The 17,274-nt window shown below is 41.4% G+C and overlaps 1 protein-coding gene across 1 annotated transcript in view; it reads left to right on the plus strand.

Moving 5' to 3' along the window:
- clasp1a (cytoplasmic linker associated protein 1a) overlaps nt 1-17,274 on the plus strand; it is a 97,476-nt gene that overhangs the window by 64,849 nt on the left and 15,353 nt on the right. The window contains exons 22-35 of the mRNA XM_063005986.1: nt 420-527; nt 2,678-2,740; nt 3,391-3,494; nt 5,510-5,533; nt 7,843-8,090; nt 8,905-8,968; nt 9,147-9,149; nt 9,376-9,539; nt 11,611-11,689; nt 11,785-11,928; nt 13,993-14,133; nt 15,048-15,154; nt 15,473-15,595; nt 16,014-16,161. Of these exons, the coding sequence (XP_062862056.1) occupies nt 420-527; nt 2,678-2,740; nt 3,391-3,494; nt 5,510-5,533; nt 7,843-8,090; nt 8,905-8,968; nt 9,147-9,149; nt 9,376-9,539; nt 11,611-11,689; nt 11,785-11,928; nt 13,993-14,133; nt 15,048-15,154; nt 15,473-15,595; nt 16,014-16,161 (1,520 nt within the window). The remainder of the gene's footprint in view (nt 1-419; nt 528-2,677; nt 2,741-3,390; nt 3,495-5,509; nt 5,534-7,842; nt 8,091-8,904; nt 8,969-9,146; nt 9,150-9,375; nt 9,540-11,610; nt 11,690-11,784; nt 11,929-13,992; nt 14,134-15,047; nt 15,155-15,472; nt 15,596-16,013; nt 16,162-17,274) is intronic.

Raw genomic sequence — 17,274 nt, forward strand, 5'->3', positions numbered from 1 at the left:
AAAAAAAGAGCAGATGTCACTTAAGTGTCATCTAAGTGTCATTAATCTATGTTAAACCCCAAATAAATAAAGAAATATGGTGACTAATCATTTCTCTTGTTGTACACCTTTGACTAGCCACAGGTCTTGGCTAGATTTTATATTCTTACACTGCTCATGCATAATCTGTTCCTTTGCTGGTTGACATTTAAATGTTGAATGTTGCCTTGATACGCTAATGCATTCAAAACTGTTAGCATTTGCTTTTACCGTCTTAACCTTTTTGTAATGCAAAACAACCCTCTAGTAGCGAAGCCTCCTTTCTTCCTAAAACACTCACTGGCCCCTCATCAGCCTGACTAACGCCCTAACGTGTGTTCTAACAGCTGAGCTGTGTGGTAAAGTTCTTCTTCCTGCTGCTTCTCGTTACCGCACGCTAGCCAGGAGCAGTCGCATCCCGCGCCCCAGCATGAGTCAGGGCTGCAGCCGTGACACGAGTCGCGAGAGCAGCCGCGATACCAGCCCTGCTCGGGGTTTCACTCCTCTGGGTGAGTAAAACGGACCAGGTACTGATGGAGTTCCCAAATAGCCACCTGTTCACTACAAATCCTAAGATAGTCCTAAAAAAATTCCTAGTACCCAAATAGTCTTTCCACCTTTCTCTGTAGATCTGTCCCATCCTAATACCTATTTCATTATTTGTATAGTTGTCTTTTGCTTGCCTTAACATTTCAAAATAATCAGTACTAGTATTTTCTCTTTGTGATTTATTAACCATAGATAGATTGGAAAGAATAATGTGTAAACAAAATAACGCCAGCACACAGTGCCTATAGAAAATCGTCATACCCTTTTGAAACTAAGTCTGTATGGCCAAAAGTATTTGGACACCTGACCATAAGCTTGTTGGACTTCCTATTTCAAAAACAAATGATTTTAAAATAGTGACATCTATGTGATTTTTTCAGCCAGAGAAGGCATCTCACAAGAGTTTGAAGTCTGGCTGTGCGAATCTGTGCTCAGTTAATTAATTAGTTAATTTGTTAATTAATTAATTAATGTTCCAGTTAATTCCAAAGCTGTTCAGTGGGGCTGAAGTCAGGGCTCTGTTTCTTTAAACCAAGCTTTTCTTCGTCTTTATAGAGCTTGCTTTGTGCACAGGGCCACAGTCATGCTGGAACAGGAAACCCTTGCTGTAAACTTGGAAGCACATAATATCTAATTTATGTATTATACCAGCAATTGTTGTTGAGAAACACGTGAATTTAAAAATTCGAAGAATTGTCCCAATACTTTTTTTTTCTATATAGTGTACTTTTCTTGTCTTACAACCTGAAATCAAAACTCATATTCATCCAGCTTTATTTACACATTTTGCCATATAACATTAAAAATTTAAAATTTAATAATAATAAAAAAACAGCAAAAATAGAATATGAAAAATGTTCAGTCCTCTGATTTAGTACCTCAGTGCTAGTAACGTATTTTGATCACACCCATCAGTCTGCTTGGATAAGTCCCTACCAGCCATGCAGAACTGAGTTCAGACAAATTTCGTGGTGATTGGAAATGCTCTGCTCTTTTCAAGTCCATCCACAATTTTTAAAAAAAAATCAAATTTAGGTCAGGGCTTTGAAACCAGCATGATGAGGGTTATAGCATGTAAATATAGAAAAAAAGTTAGACTTAATTTTTTTTCGTTAATATTATGGCATTTAGCTGATGGTGGCACAGTGGCTCGGTGGGTAACAAGAAGGTCCTGGGTTTGATTCCCAGGTGGAGCGATCCCGGTCTTTTCTGTGTGCTGTTTGCATGTTCTTCCCGTGTCTGTGTGGCCTTCCTCAAGAGGCTTTGGTTTCCTCCCACAATCCAAAAACATGCAAGTGAGGTGAATTGGAGATACAAAATTGTCCATTACTTTGTTTAACAATAAAAACTTGAACTAATGAATCTTCTGTAACCAGTAACTATCTGCCCTGTCATAAATGCAACCAAAGTGTGTAAAACCTAACATTTAAGTTTTAATAAAATAAAATTTAGGGGCGGCACGGTGGCTAAGTGGGTAGCACTGTGGCCTCACAGCAAGAAGGTCCTGAGTTCGATCCCCAGGTGGGGCGGTCCGGGTCCTTTCTGTGTGGAGTTTGCATGTTCTCCCCGTGTCTGCGTGGGTTTACTCCGGGTGCTCCAGTTTCCTCCCTCAGTCCAAAGACATGTAACCAAAAGTGTTAAACATGACGTTAAAAATACTGATAAACAAACAAACAAATAAAATTTAGCTTACACACATATCTAAATACAACGCAAGCAATTGAGGCTGACTGGCCTTGCTTGGTGGGGTGTCGATCATCAGCCTTATGGTTGCAGGGCCAATATCATAACCACTGAGCTACCACTGCCCCTTATTCATGTTATCATGCAACAAAAGGCAAATATTTCGATAGGGTATGACAATCTTATATAGGCACTGTATGTACCTCAGTTTACACATCAATGCTATGTGTGTTGACTGCTAATCCGATTCTCCTTGTGATTGTCAGTAGCAAACATTGTTCTCGCATTGCTTGATCATGTTCAGTCTAGTCCGTGTCTGTCTCTCATCGTTGGATAGCACTTCGGGTAAACACACTACTATAACACTAACCCTCTGTGGGGTGTGCCCCCAATCCCCTTTCCTTCTTCCTTCTTCCTGTCCCTGCAGCATCCCGACGGCACTCTCGCTCTACCAGTGCGCTGTCCACAGCCGAGTCTGTGGCCCAGTCAGGTGACCTGCATGCCCCCCCTATCTTCCAGTCAGCATGTTTTAAAACCATCCAATGTCTGTGCAGTTTTTCACACTTCACGTTGTTTGGTTGAGTGTTTATTAGATGGTCAAACATCAGATTGTGGGGAAGTGGCATAGTTGGTATATTGATGTACAACTGCACTGTGCAGCTAGTGCAGGTGTGTAGTTTTACGCTCATCACATGTTCTGTGTTCATGCTGAAGTTTCGGTTCCCGTTTTATTTATTTAGAAAGTTTTTGCTTCTCAGTTTTTTATTTATTAGTCATTTTCACTAGCATGAGGAAAGAAACATTTCATTTGTCTTGCTTTTTATTTGTGATGGCTTTTGTTTTTCATTCTTACAGTTACACAAAGCCTGTGGAATCTTGTGGTGTTTCGACATATATAGAGTTATGTTTGGGCCTCATTGTATTTTGTGGTGGTGTGTTTTTTTTTGTTTTTTTTCAGACTACAGTGGCTTATTTTTTAATTTCGCTGCATATTCGAACATCTATCTCTCATGCATAATTGATTTTGCTGATTTGTTTCCTTGCTCTAAGAGAGTTTCCATAAGGTTTCTGACACGGTAAGTAGCTTCATATTTGCCTCCACTGCAATATACGCTTATTCTGGTGTTCTTTTCTCTTTAGATCGATTTGGGCTCATCCACCAGGCCCGTATCTCTGCCTCGGTCAATGCTATGAGGGTTCTGAACACGGGGACCGAGGTCGAGGCTGCAGTTGCAGATGCATTGGTAAGATCAAACAAGGGTCACAACTGGCTAAAAAAATATGATTTTAAGGTTAGAAATGATCAAAGTCAATATAAGATGGTTCGGCTAAGATAGAAATACGATATGTGTAGAAAATGTGCATAGTAAAGATATTGGATCTGTCAGAAAACCTAGTGAGCTCTCTAAACAGTCAGCATTTTACATCATCCTACACACGCTTCCGAGAAGACGCCTGAATTCTTAGATACCTTACTAAGGTGCCTTATTTCAAAGCGATAATCTGACTGAATAAGGGAGGGATCATCCGATGCTTTCTTAGCGGTGAAGGCAATCCCAGCATTCAGTGCGGCACAACTTTTCTCACAAAAAATTACAAATATGGCACACAAACGTGGAGCAACAAACAAGTTATTTTCCAATGTAAATACATTGTTAATTTTTTATCTCTATAAAGGTGCACAAGTGTCATTTATTTGCAAATTCTGGATTGTCTGTGACAGTTTAACCATTTTAGGTAAATGGAGGGAGATGTTAGCTGGCATTCTAGTGGGTTGTGCCGCCTCAGCCTATTGGGTTGAATGGCTTAAGGCTAACTGGCTTAGTAAGTGAAAACTGCGGTAATGCAATCACCAGTCTAAGTAGTGTCTGAATAACCTGCCCTATAAATTTGATGTCTTATTTGAATCCTCTCTACTTCAGTAGGTAGGGAGTAGGCAGCAGGGCAGCTCACTAGGTTTTCGAACAGACCCATCGTCCAAAATACTTGCTTTAACTCTTGTGTTGTCTCGAGTATGATTATTAGCAGGTAAGATTTTATTTTAACCTAAGATTTGACTTTTCCAAGAGTGACCCCAAGGTTTGTGATGAACGACAGGTTGTTTCTTTGTGCAAAGTAGGTTTGGGTTTTAAAATTTAACTAAGCTGTCTTATTTTAGGGATTCAGTGAGGGTAGGTCATTTTGATCCTTTGTACTAGTAGAGTATAAAGAAAGACAAGGGTTAAATTGTGTCTTTAAACACTGATCAGGCATAACATTAAAACCACCTTCTTGTTTCTACACTCACTGTCCATTTTATCAGCTCCACTTACCATATAGAAGCACTTTGTAGTTCTACAATTACTGACTGTAGTCCATCTGTTTCTCTGCATGCTTTTTTAGCCTGCTTTCACCCTGTTCTTCAATGGTCAGGACTCTCCCAGGACCACCACAGAGCAGGTATTATTTAGGTGGTGGATCATTCTCAGCACTGCAGTGACACTGACATGGTGGTGGTGTGTTAGTGTGTGTTGTGCTGGTATGAGTGGATAAGACACAGCAATGCTGATTGAGTTTTTAAACACCTCAATGTCACTGCTAGAATAGTCCACCAACCAAAAATAACCAGCCAACAGCGCCCTGTGGGCAGCATCTTGTGACCACTGATGAAGGTCTAGAAGATGACCAACTCAAACAGCAGCAATAGATGAGCGGTCATCTCTGACTTCACATCTACAAGGTGGACCATTTAGGTAGGAGTGTCTAATAGAGTGGGCAGTGAGTGGACACAGTAATTAAAAACTTCAACAGCGCTGCTGTGTCTGATCCAGTCATACCAGCACAACACACACTAACACACCACCACCATGTCAGTGTCACTGCAGTGCTGAGAATGATCCACCATCTAAATAATACCTGCTCTGTGGTGATCCTGTGGGGGTCCTGACCATTGAAGAACAGCATGAAAGGGGGCTAACAAAGCATGCAGAGTAACAGATGGACTACAGTCAGTAATTGTAGAACTACAAAGTGCTTCTATATGGTAAGTGGAGCTGATAAAATGGACTGAGTGTAGAAACAAGGTGGTTTTAATGTTATGGGTGATCAGTGTATATAACTGATTTTTGTGTGTCATGCTTTATTTCTTATGCTTACATCAATGTATGTTTAGTGAAATGACGTGTCACAGAAATGTGTCATGTCTCTGCACTACTTTACACTGTCAAGTCCTCTTTTAAATGTATGCCTTTTTTTCTTGTTGGTCTGGTAATATCCCCAGATGTTAGGAGACTCCAGGAATAAGGTAGCTATTACAACGTCTGTTTTGCCATCCTATTCACTAATCTGTGTGTCACTCATATCATTAATTACAAACAAAGCTGTAAGAGCTTTAAAGCAGCATGAACTTTTTTAGTTCTAGATTAGTCTCATCTAATGTTTAGTTTCCACCAACATTTTCTCATGCAGCGTGTCAGCACAAGTGATTAAACTGTTTAAAATGACTGTCAAATTTCTTATATAGAATATTTTAATCAGTTAAACATCACGTGTTTTAGTAAAGCTGTCTAACACGCTAGCACAACACTACAACAAATTGGAGCTTGCGAGTTCAAATCTCAGCAGAGCCACCGACCTAGCTGGGCCATCCACACAAACATAATTGCCCGTCTTTGAGAGAGGGAGTTTGGACAGGGTGTTTTACCACTGCAATGTGCAAAATCTGGGACTAATCGGGGCACCTGTGCAAGTCGTGAGGGAGTCACATAAAGCTTGGCATAATACGTGTGATACAGCTCTACGAGGGAATCAAACGTTAGCAAGTGAAAAGAAGTGGCTGATGACTGGGACGTACAAGCGAGACTTGAAAACTATTAACTTAAGAGAAGGAGATGGGGGGTAACGAAAAAAGAAACATTAAATGCTGCTATAATGGCGCTCAGGTGGCACAGCGGTAAAACACACTAGCACAGGGGTTTTCAACCTTTTTGGACATGCGCCCCCCTTCGTGTGCCAACTGCAAACTTGCGCGTGCCCCAAACCCCACCCCCAACTTGCGCCACACCCCCTTCCCTTCGTCAACCACCGCACAGAAATCATTGACAAAGCTGACATTCTGACGAGCTAAAATAACGTAATTAACGTTGTGCACATCATACATACGATGCAATTTTGCTGATTGAAAATATTACTTTAAAAAGATAATACAGTCCGATCCCATCAGAGCCGATTCTGTCAGCACATTATATAAATTCGTGGTTCACTTTGGTAAATCATAAGCAGTTCTAGCTTTTTGATATAGATGAGAGCAGAAAACATTACTTCAGAGTCAAGCATAGACAAAAGTTCATCAATTACTAAGTTGGTTAGTGACAAAAAACGTTTAGCTCCACAGACAGAACGACTCTGAGTCGGCTCCCGCTTTGTGGTAATAGCCAGTTTAATTTAGCCTGAGAGCTTTTTAAGGTAAGCGAGTCACACAAAATGTTCTTTAGTAGTTCTTGAGAAAAGAAACTTACGCTGCGCTTAAACTGAATTGACTCCTGAATCACTTACATCGATACTGTGAACAGAGCGTCTCTCTTAAAGACACACACACGTCCTTTAACAGCAGTCGTCGCTTTTGTTACCGGTTATCTTCGCTGTGAGGCCTATTCTGAATCTTTTTTCAGACTGAACTGAATAACATTAAACGTGCGTGTGTGCGTGGTCAGTTAGACTAATGAAATATGTCTCCCGTGGGTGAAAAATGAATTGCTTTAGTTTTATAAGTATAAAAAATCTCATAATGCCATGCCCCTGGCCCCCAGACAAGTGCGCTTGGCGCCCCACAGGTTGAAAACCCCTGCACTACCACACCAGAGCTGACATCTCGAACTAGTAGGTTCGAATCTCAGCTCTGCCACCCAGCAGGCTGGCTGCCTACACGAACCTCTGCTGGCTGGTTGATGGCACCTGGACAAAGATGGGGGATAATGTGATCAGGGTGTACCTGAGTAGTGATTTAGGCTGCTTTACACTTTGACATCTTGGACCTTTTGACTAAGCGATTGCTAACTGTTTGGCCGTAGGCTTGCTAGGGCCTCCACGTAGTCTAAATTAACCATTAAACGTGAGGCACTTGAACTGTACAGGAATGAAAAATGATAAATCGCCTGTCACCTTCAATTTTGAATTTCACAGCAAATTGCATATTACACGGGAACCATCTCATTTCACAATCCGTGATGCGATTTTCAGGGCCATGTATTAGGTAGGGCCTTAGTTATTGCCTAAAATATACTAAGATTGACAATTCGATTTAGTAATTGGTGCCTGTGCTGGCTGTACGTTGGTCCTTTGAACTGCCATAGTTTTGACAGTGGTCATTTACATTTTGTTCCTGCACTTGTTAGTAGTAAATCACCACTAATTTATGACAATTTTCTACACCAAAGCCATGGTGATATTAATAACTGTACTCGCTCTACTACTGTTAAATCCTGCATGACATCTTATTGCACACATGGGCTATGCATGCTGAACTTTAGGTAACTGTCCTCTAGCTGGTCAATTAAACAAAAACAAAAAAAACAGGGTACTACATTACACAACCTCCTATATCTGTGGTTTAAGCAGCGAAAGCCTATTAGAAGGCGGTTCGAGTCTCCAGGAATGTACTCTGATGACGATGCTAACAGCGATGCTTCTAGTGCATGCTCAGAGCGCTCGTACGGCTCTCGGAACGGAGGGATTCCACACTACCTTCGACAAACCGAGGATGTCGCCGAGGTGCTCAATCACTGTGCAAGCTCCAACTGGTCCGAGAGGAAGGAAGGACTTCTGGGTTTGCAGAATTTACTCAAGAGCCAGCGTGTTCTCAGGTAAACCTACACCAGATTTGAACAAGCGACTCTTCTTTTGGTTGGGCTTTATGTAAACACATTGAAGACCTATTTTCTATGAAGACAACATAAACCATGAAGGAGTTGCCAAGGGCAGAGTTTTTTTTAACATTGCTATGTACTTACTGGTAGTTACTGGTCCGTTTCTATAAGCTTGTGTGGCTGTAGGGTTTGGCCTGGACATTTCTTGAAATTATTAGTAGATATTTAACCTTATATTAATACCCATTGTTCTGAAATGGAATGTCCAGCAAGCTTATGACCAGGTGTTATGTCCTTTGTTCTGACATGGGATCTCCAACAAGCTTATGGTTAGGTGTGTAGCCCATTGTTCTGACATGGGATGTCCAACAAGCTCATGGCCAAGTGTTAAAATACCTTCATTGCCTAGTGCTAGGGCGGCACGGTGGCTAAGTGGGTAGCACTGTCGCCTCACAGCAAGAAGGTCCTGGGATCGATCCCCAGGTGGGGCAGTCCGTGTCCTTTCTGTGTGGAGTTTGCATGTTCTCCCTGTGTCTGCGTGGGTTTACTCCGGGTGCTCCGGTTTCCTCCCACAGTCCAAAGACATGCAAGTGAGGTGAATTGAAGACACAAAATTGTCCATGACTGTGTTCGATATAACCTTGTGAACTGATGAACCTAACTACCATGTCTGTCATGAATGTAACCAAAGCGTAAAACATGACGTTAAACTCCTAATAAACAACAAAAAATAAACAAACCTATTGCTAGTTTATTTATTACTTGTGTATCACTGAAATCAGCTGTGTGTGTGTGTGTGTGTGTTTGGCAGTCGAGTGGAGCTGAAAAGATTATGTGAGATTTTTACCAGGATGTTTGCAGATCCTCACAGCAAGGTAACATACACAGAAGCTGGCATGTGGCTTTCATTCACTTACTAACTTTGTATTAAATAACCATTTACAGAGGAATGCTAAATGTTTTAGAAAACGTATAAAAGAATGTATTTGGGCCCACTAACGAAGTGTGTGTTTTATTTTGCATGCTCTGCCTTGGTCTGGATATTAATAACAGAGAGTAAGTGAAACTTGTACAGGTTCATTCTTTTACATTCACATATTATTCATTTATTTCATCATAAATACTTAAACATTTACCCTAACATGAATTCTGCCTTTTCATCGTGTGTGTGTGTGTGTGTGTGTGTGTGTGTTTGTGTGTGTGTGTGTGTAGATACATATATATGTTTGTTCTTATAAGATGGTCATGTTGGTGTACCTAATGAGTGCATTCTGGGTTTCAGGTCTTCAGTATGTTCCTGGAGACTCTGGTAGATTTTGTTACAGTTCACAGAGAAGACCTGCAGGACTGGCTTTTTGTTCTGCTCACTCAGCTACTGAAAAAGATGGGAGCTGACCTCCTGGGTTCAGTACAGGCTAAAGTCCAGAAGGCTCTGGACATCACTCGGTTAGAATATTTTCTTAATACAAGACGTTCATTCCTTTGCAGCAAAACTGACAGTCTGTTTAAATAGTATGACATTAAATCATGTGCCAAGTTAATTATAAGACGCTTTTCCTCTAACGTTTTCCACTGCAGTCTGTAAAGTCTTCTTGACATTTTTAAACACCTTATAAAATAGTGAGGGGCCAGTGATAGCTCAGTGGTTAAGGTACTGGACTAGTAAACAGAAGGCTGCCGGTTCAAGCCCCGCCACCAACAAGTTGACACTGTTGGGTGGCCTGAGCAAGGCCCTTAACTCTCAATTGCTCATCATGCTCCGCTCATTGTGTAAGTCGCTTTGGATAAAAGCGTCTGCTAAATGCTGAAAATGTAAATGTTTAAACAGCTGGCACTGGAACATTAAGTGTAGCAGCAGAATTGAAATGCATAATTAGTGCACTTGCCTGGCTCAAGTTATTTAAGACATAAAATGATCACACACTAATCTTCTCCCTTTTTCTCCAGATTTTTAGCGCGTCCAATTTTTACCCAATTGCATTATGCTTTCTCTCTATTGGTGCTGACCCCCGCCCCGATTGAGGTGAGCGAACTGACACACGCCCCCTCCGACACGTGAGCAGTAGCCGACTGCTTCACGAGGCGAGTTCATATGCCGATCAGCCTTGTGCACGGAGAGCCTCACCCTGATCAGCATTATTCCTCTACTCCATCAATCAGCCAGCAGAGGACGTAATTGCATCAGTTATCAGGTCCCTATCCGGCTCCCAACCTGGATGAACAACAGCCAAACCTTGTTCATATAGCCGCCAAGCCGGATGGCAGAGCTGAGATTTGATACGATTTATTCGAAATCCCAGCTCTGGTGTGCTAGTGTATTTTACCGCTGCGCCACCTGAGTGGCCACACACCAATTTTAAAAATAATTAAGTATTACAATTTTTTCCACGAGATGAATTAAATCAGAGTTAAAAAATAATTTTTTTTTAAGCGACCCACATTTTGTCCATGATTTTTACCCAGTCAACACAAACAATGCATTAAAATGAAACACGAAACAAAATATACTTAATTAATAAAATTGGTGGTCTCTGCTATCCAGCAGGCTGGGCGACTACACAAAAAACGATTGGCTGTTGTTCATACAGGGTGGGAGCCGGGACCTCATAACTGATGCAATTACTACCTCTGCTGGCTGATTGATGGTGCTGCACGGGGTCGAGGTATAATGCGTTGATCAGGGTGTGGCTCTCCGTACGCAAAGCTGATCCGCATATGGACTCGCCTTGTGCAGGTGAAATGATGCAGTCGGCTACCGTGCACGTCACAGGGCGGCACGGTGGCTCAGTGGGTAGCACTGTCGCCTCACAGCAAGCAGGTCCTGGGTTCGATCACAGTGTGGAGTTTGCATGTTCTCCCCGTGTCTGAGTGGGTTTCCTCCGGGTGCTCCGGTTTCCTCCCACATTCCAAAGACATGCAAGTGAGGTGAATTGGAGATACAAAATTGTCCATGACTGCGTTCGATATAACCTTGTGAACTGATGAATCTTGTGTAACGAGTGACTACCGTTTCTGATATGAATGTAACCAAAGAGTGTAAAACATGATGTTAAAATCCTAATAAACAAACAAACAAAACTAACTGCACCTGTTTGAGTGGGCACATGTCAGTCTCGCTTTTCTCATTCAGTAGTGGAGATCGACATTAGTAGAGAGGAAGCATAATGCAGTCGGGTAATTGGATACGACTAGATTAGGAGGAAAATTGGGGGGAAAATCTGGTCAAACTGTGGTCTACAACATGTAACGTAAAGCCTCCACATTGGGGCATACTCTGACAAGTTTATTTTGTGTTTATGTGCCTGTTAAATTTGTTCTCTTCGACCGATATTTTTATTTGACCCAGGGTTTGAAAAACCCTGGATTAAATGGTTTATTTTTATTGTTTGCAAACCCAAAACATCCTAAATTTTGGTCTTAAATTACACTTAATCTGTCAAATGAAAAATCTTAAGTAATAAATTGAACTTGCTGCTTTCTATTCTGTGCATTTGAATGTTTTCTCTTTGTCCTGCAGTGAATCATTTCCATTCGACCAGCAATTCAACATCCTAATGAGGTTCATTGTTGATCAAACACAGACTCCCAACTTGAAGGTAGTTGCTTTGCTTGGATTGCAGGATGGCACAGTCCTTCTTATGTTTTTATCTTGTAGGTTGTATGTATTAACCACTGCTTTTGGAATTGGCAGGTAAAGGTGGCCATCCTGAAGTACATCGAGTCCCTGGCCAGGCATATGGACCCTGGAGACTTTGTGAATTCCAGTGAGACGAGACTAGCTGTGTCTCGTATCATTACCTGGACCACAGAACCCAAAAGCTCTGATGTTAGAAAGGTAGGATTTGCAAAGACAGGTACACTTAAGAAAAAGTTCAGTCTTGCTATTTGTCTGGATTGTTTTAAACAGCTGGACGTGGTTCTTTTAATGACCAGCTCTACCTCAGTAGTGAAGGATCGACACGTTTCTCCAGCAGGTTTCTGAAGGCATAAAATTAGTGATCAGTATTGTTTAGTCTTACACCCTGTGCCCTGCCTCTGTGGCCTAGACCCTTCATAACTGGGCGAGTGAGGAGTTTTCAGGCAGACCAAGCACTACAGCCCAGCTCCCCGGAGATGGTAACCTGGAGGAAAGGTGTAAGCAGGTAGTCCCTGTTTTTGGGGTGACCGCCAATAAGCGTAACGTATGGCCACTAACCACAGCACGAGCGTGACATCACTTCAAGTGAAAACTTACTCTTTCTCTAACATGCATAACACTTCCTCTGCCATGATTTGATAATGCAAATTAGATCTGACACATCACAACAGATTATGATCGAGTGTATTTTTGTTAACCTCTGTGCCTTTACTTTTTTCTTCTATGCACACATACACACAATTAGAAATATTCAACCCTCCCTGCGTTTTATGGTGACCTTACATACAGGACACTTTGAGAACATAAGTTGATATCATTTTGAGCTAAAATGAAAAACATCTGGTTCTCTTGACAAGTGTCTATGTGAACTTTTATTTAAACTCCAGCCTTAATACGTGTTGGAACATCTTTTTGCCTTTATAACCTATAAAAAGTAATTTTGGTATGTCCTAGTAAGCTTCGTACTCTTCTCTGGTGGAATTTTTGCCAGTTCTTGTCATGCAAAAGCTCCTTATTGAGGCTCCTGATTTGATGGCTGTCGTGCTGCAACTGCTCTCTTTAAATCCCACCAAAGATTTTCTATGAAGTTGACTTGGAGGTGTGCTTGGGATCCCCAAGGTTTGTGCAGCACAGTGACTTAATGGGTAGCACTGTCACCTCACAGCAAGAAGGTCCTGGGTTTGATTCTTAGGTGGAGCGGTCCGGGTCCTTTCTGTGTGGAGTTTTTCCCATGTCTGCGTGGGTTTCCTCCAGGTGCTCCGGTTTCCTCCCCTAGTCCAAAGACATGCAAGTGAGGTCCATCAAAATTGTCCATGATTGTGTTTGACATTAAACTGATGAATCTTGTCTAATCAGTAACTACCCGTCCTGTCATGAATGTAACCAAAGTGTGTAATGACGTTAAAATCCTAGTAAGTAAATATGCCCAAGGTTCAATTCTGCTACTCCAAAATACTGCATCATTAATATTCTTTGTTTATTTGAACTGATTAATACTTAATTTAAAACAAAATCAAGCTCTACAGAAAAGTTTATAGATTCTTATTTTATTTGGGAACATTTCAGATTGTGTGTGTGTGTGTGTATTACACAGTTCTCCCTCGATGTTGATATGTTTTACGTTCGTGAATTTTTTATATATATATATATATATATATATATATATATATATATATATATATATATATGTGTATATATATATATATATGTATATATATATATATATATATATATACAAACTTCTACGTAGAAAGCTGTAGTCAAAAATGTAAAAAATGTGTCCGACCACTGCTATGTATGAACAGTATGTACACTGTACATGTATTGCATCACATATACATGTAGAGATTGCTTCTCTTTCTCTTTGATAGCATACATTGTTACTGTAGTGTAATATGCAGTAGACTGCGGTGCACTGCTTGTTTTTCTGTGTTAAATGTAATCAGAAATATGTGTAATAAAGGGTTGGGTGGAGTTATCTGTGCCTTTCCGCATCTGGTTTGCAATATCGAGGGAGAACTGTATGAGTATATGAACTGTATCTAATTTCTCTTCTGCCTAACAGCCGATATGTTCAGACAAAACAGCTGATGTGAGCTTCTGCATGAATGTGTGTAAATGCTGAATAAGTGTGATGACATTTGTACGCTAATATACACAAGATTTTATCATTTGTCTGAATTGAATTTTTCATTAGTCTGGTAAAATATACTGTCTCGGCTTTGTCTGTTTTCCCGATTGACCATGCCTTATGTTTTGTAGGCTGCCCAGGTGGTGCTGATCTCACTTTTTGAGCTGAACACGCCCGAGTTCACCATGCTATTAGGAGCTCTGCCTAAAACATTCCAAGATGGAGCGACCAAGCTCCTCCACACCCACCTAAAAAGCAGCACCAGCAGCGTGGTATGTGCAGCTTTAAACTGTATTTTCAGATTCAGGCAGAAAGAGGTATGGTACACTGAATGAATGTTGCACACCAGATGTGAGCACATGGCCTGACATAGCAGCTTGATGCAGGTGGACAGTCAGAAAGCAAGTGCTTTTGGAATCGGGGCGTGTTTGAGTTTTTATTCACATGCTTCCAGGTTTGCAATTTCCTACTTTGTCTCAATAAATAAATAAATAACTGAGCTGGCAGTAGTGAAAAGCTGTTTGTAGCCTGATATGCTGTGATAACCCTCATAACCACCCACTGTCTTACAGCTAGTTAACTAGTTAAATGAGCTGCTCATTTATCAGATGCTTTCATATGCTATTGTTTATTTTAGTAACCGGTTCCTGTCATCCCTGGTGCTCGGGTGGCACAGCTGTCTATTACTCTGGCCCATTGCTGCTGAGATCCGAGTTAGAACATCAGAAGTGCCAGAATCCAGCTGTGCATCTACACAGACGTTATTGGATATGTCTGAAAGGGGAGTGGAACAGGGGATAGATCTAGGGTATTTTCCTGGTAGAACCGGACCTGCCACAACCCTGCCCTGGATAAACGGGTTGAACATCTGTATTTTGAGGTCACTGTAGCGAATCATCCTGGTCTGCATACCTGACTTGGCACAGTTTTTACAACAAATGCCCTCCTTGAATGCAGCCCTGCTTATTTTATCCAGGCTTGGGACAGGCACTGACAGCGCATTGACAGCTGCTCATCCCGATGGCTATCAGCCGGTCGAGTGTACAGATCTCAGTGATGGCGATCTAGCGTGTTTTACTGCTAACTATGTTTTATTGCTTGTTTAGAAAGTGTCGCAACTTTTTAGAAATAGGGTTTGTATACTTTCAAGTTGAGTTTTATTTTTTTTATTCTTTGTTTTGTTTAGAGTTCACCCAGCAACACGATTGGTCGCACCCCAGCCAGACATTCATCAAGCAGGACAAGCCCTCTTACCTCACCCACTAATTCTTCTCATGCTGGCCTTTCACCAAGGTAAATCCTCTCTAAATCTCATTAAATCTACCATGAACTACATCAGCTCTAACCTTACTGACTTGACATGTTGCATTCTCAAAACTAAACCTGCCGGTACAGCTATACTTATACAGTTGTCTTTAAGATTTTGTACGATGAGTTTCTGCTCCATTGTAAAACGCTCTTTAACTCCAGCTTCTTCTTGGCTCCATACACTGCTCTTTTTTCCCTCTGCTCTTTTTTGCTCTACTTTCCTCTACTCTCTCCTGTCTTGTGTGTTTATGTCCCTCCCGGTCACTCTTCCTTTTTCTCTCTCTGGCTGTTCTTTGGGCACAGCCGCTTGTGGGGTTGGAGTGTCGATGGGTTCTCAAAGCACCCAGCTCCTCCTCCTCCTACTCCGTCTCAGCCCTCAGTCCCCGCCCCTTCTCTCAGAACCATCCGCTGCGCACTCTCCCCCAGGTAACTAGCCTATCGCAGAGAGGAGGGGTGGCATAGGTGCTAAGGACCCACACACTCAGGACAAGTCTTACCAGGAAATGGTTCCAGTTTGTGTTTGTTTTGGTCCAGTGATAAAATTGTTCCACAAATTGGCTTTGAAATGCCTTAAGATCTATCCAGCAATCGATTTTTCTCTGTTCCACTTGTACTGAGTAGTGCAAGATTTTCTGCCTGTTTTTCCTCTCACAAAAAAAAAACCCAGCATGCATTTTTAACAATGACACATGTAGTGGTTGTTCATGCATGTTTTAGAGCTCTTCACTGCTTGGCAAGTCTGATTGTGATTCCCATTAGATTAGTCGTTCCTTTTTCCAATGATATCATGCTCTGAGCATTTGTAGCCAAACACTAACTGTAACACTCTGCGTTCCCCTGACAGTATGCTGGAGTATGACACGGAGAATATGAACTCTGACGAGATCTACAGTTCTCTGCGTGGAGTGACGGAGGCAATCCAGAGCTTTAGCTATCGCAGCCAAGAAGACCTCAATGATTCAATACGGCGAGAATGCAAAAAGGATGAATTGGTAGGATGTTGTTTGTGCATTATGGTAAAAATGAGTGTTTATTCTGATCAAGCTCAGGCTCTGCTTGAAATCTGATGACTTCGGTCTTCGTAACAGCATTATTAACATTAAGGTATCTCAGATTTGATTAACATCCTGTTCTGATGAGTATTCTAAGGGTCTGTTTGAAAACCTAGCGATCTCTCTACATAGACAGCATTTTGCGTCATCATGCTCCTGAGAAGAAGACTCTCCAAACTCTCAGATGTTTTAAAATGCTGCCTTATGGAGGTGCCCTATTTCAAAGCAATAAACTTCCTGAATAACAAGGGATGCTTCCTTAGCGGTAAAGGCAATCCCTAAATCTGCCGATTAATCTCGTTTTGTGAAGAAGCTGCCTTGTTCAAGACAGTAGCTCCCAAACTAAGATGTACAACACAATCAAGCACAAATTTCATGAGAGGGCCTTTGTCTATTCTATTTTTAGAATTTGCTGCGGGACAATTAAAATAAATCACAGGCCGCAGTCGGTCAGCTGGCCGGAGTTTGGACCCTTGGTTTAAGCCTTTCACATTATACGCAGCAAAACCACTTTCTGCTGACTGTACCACTGAACAGCAAGCTGGCAAACAATAAGCAGTATTGACTGACAGTATTGATATTTTATTCAACTGCGGTTTTGTATCAAACATATTTTAGTTTATACCAGAAAGCTCTGGCAGTGTCGTCATTTGTAGACCTGAGAAGGTAAGAAAAGGGAAATAGGTTAATGGGTCCTTTCTGTGTGGAGTTTGCATGTTTTCCCCGTGTCTGCGTGGGTTTACTCCGGGTGTTACGGTTTCCTCCCACAGTCCAAAGACATGCAAGTGAGGTGAATTGGAGACACTAAATTGTCCATGACTGTGTTCGATATAACCTCGTGAACTGATGAATCTTGTGTAATGAGTAACTACCAATCCTGTCATGAATGTAACTAAAGTGTAAAACATGACGTTAAAAACCTAATAAACTAACAATCAATCAAAGGACTCATTACATCTTATTGATGCACAGAAAAATAGTAGCTGTTGGAAATGAATAGCAGTTCCTTTTTTAACCACCAGCATTCATCAAATGATGACTCTTTTTGTTGCT

Source organism: Trichomycterus rosablanca, chromosome 12 (assembly GCF_030014385.1).
Source record: "Trichomycterus rosablanca isolate fTriRos1 chromosome 12, fTriRos1.hap1, whole genome shotgun sequence".
NCBI classification, from domain to species: Eukaryota; Metazoa; Chordata; class Actinopteri; order Siluriformes; family Trichomycteridae; genus Trichomycterus; species Trichomycterus rosablanca.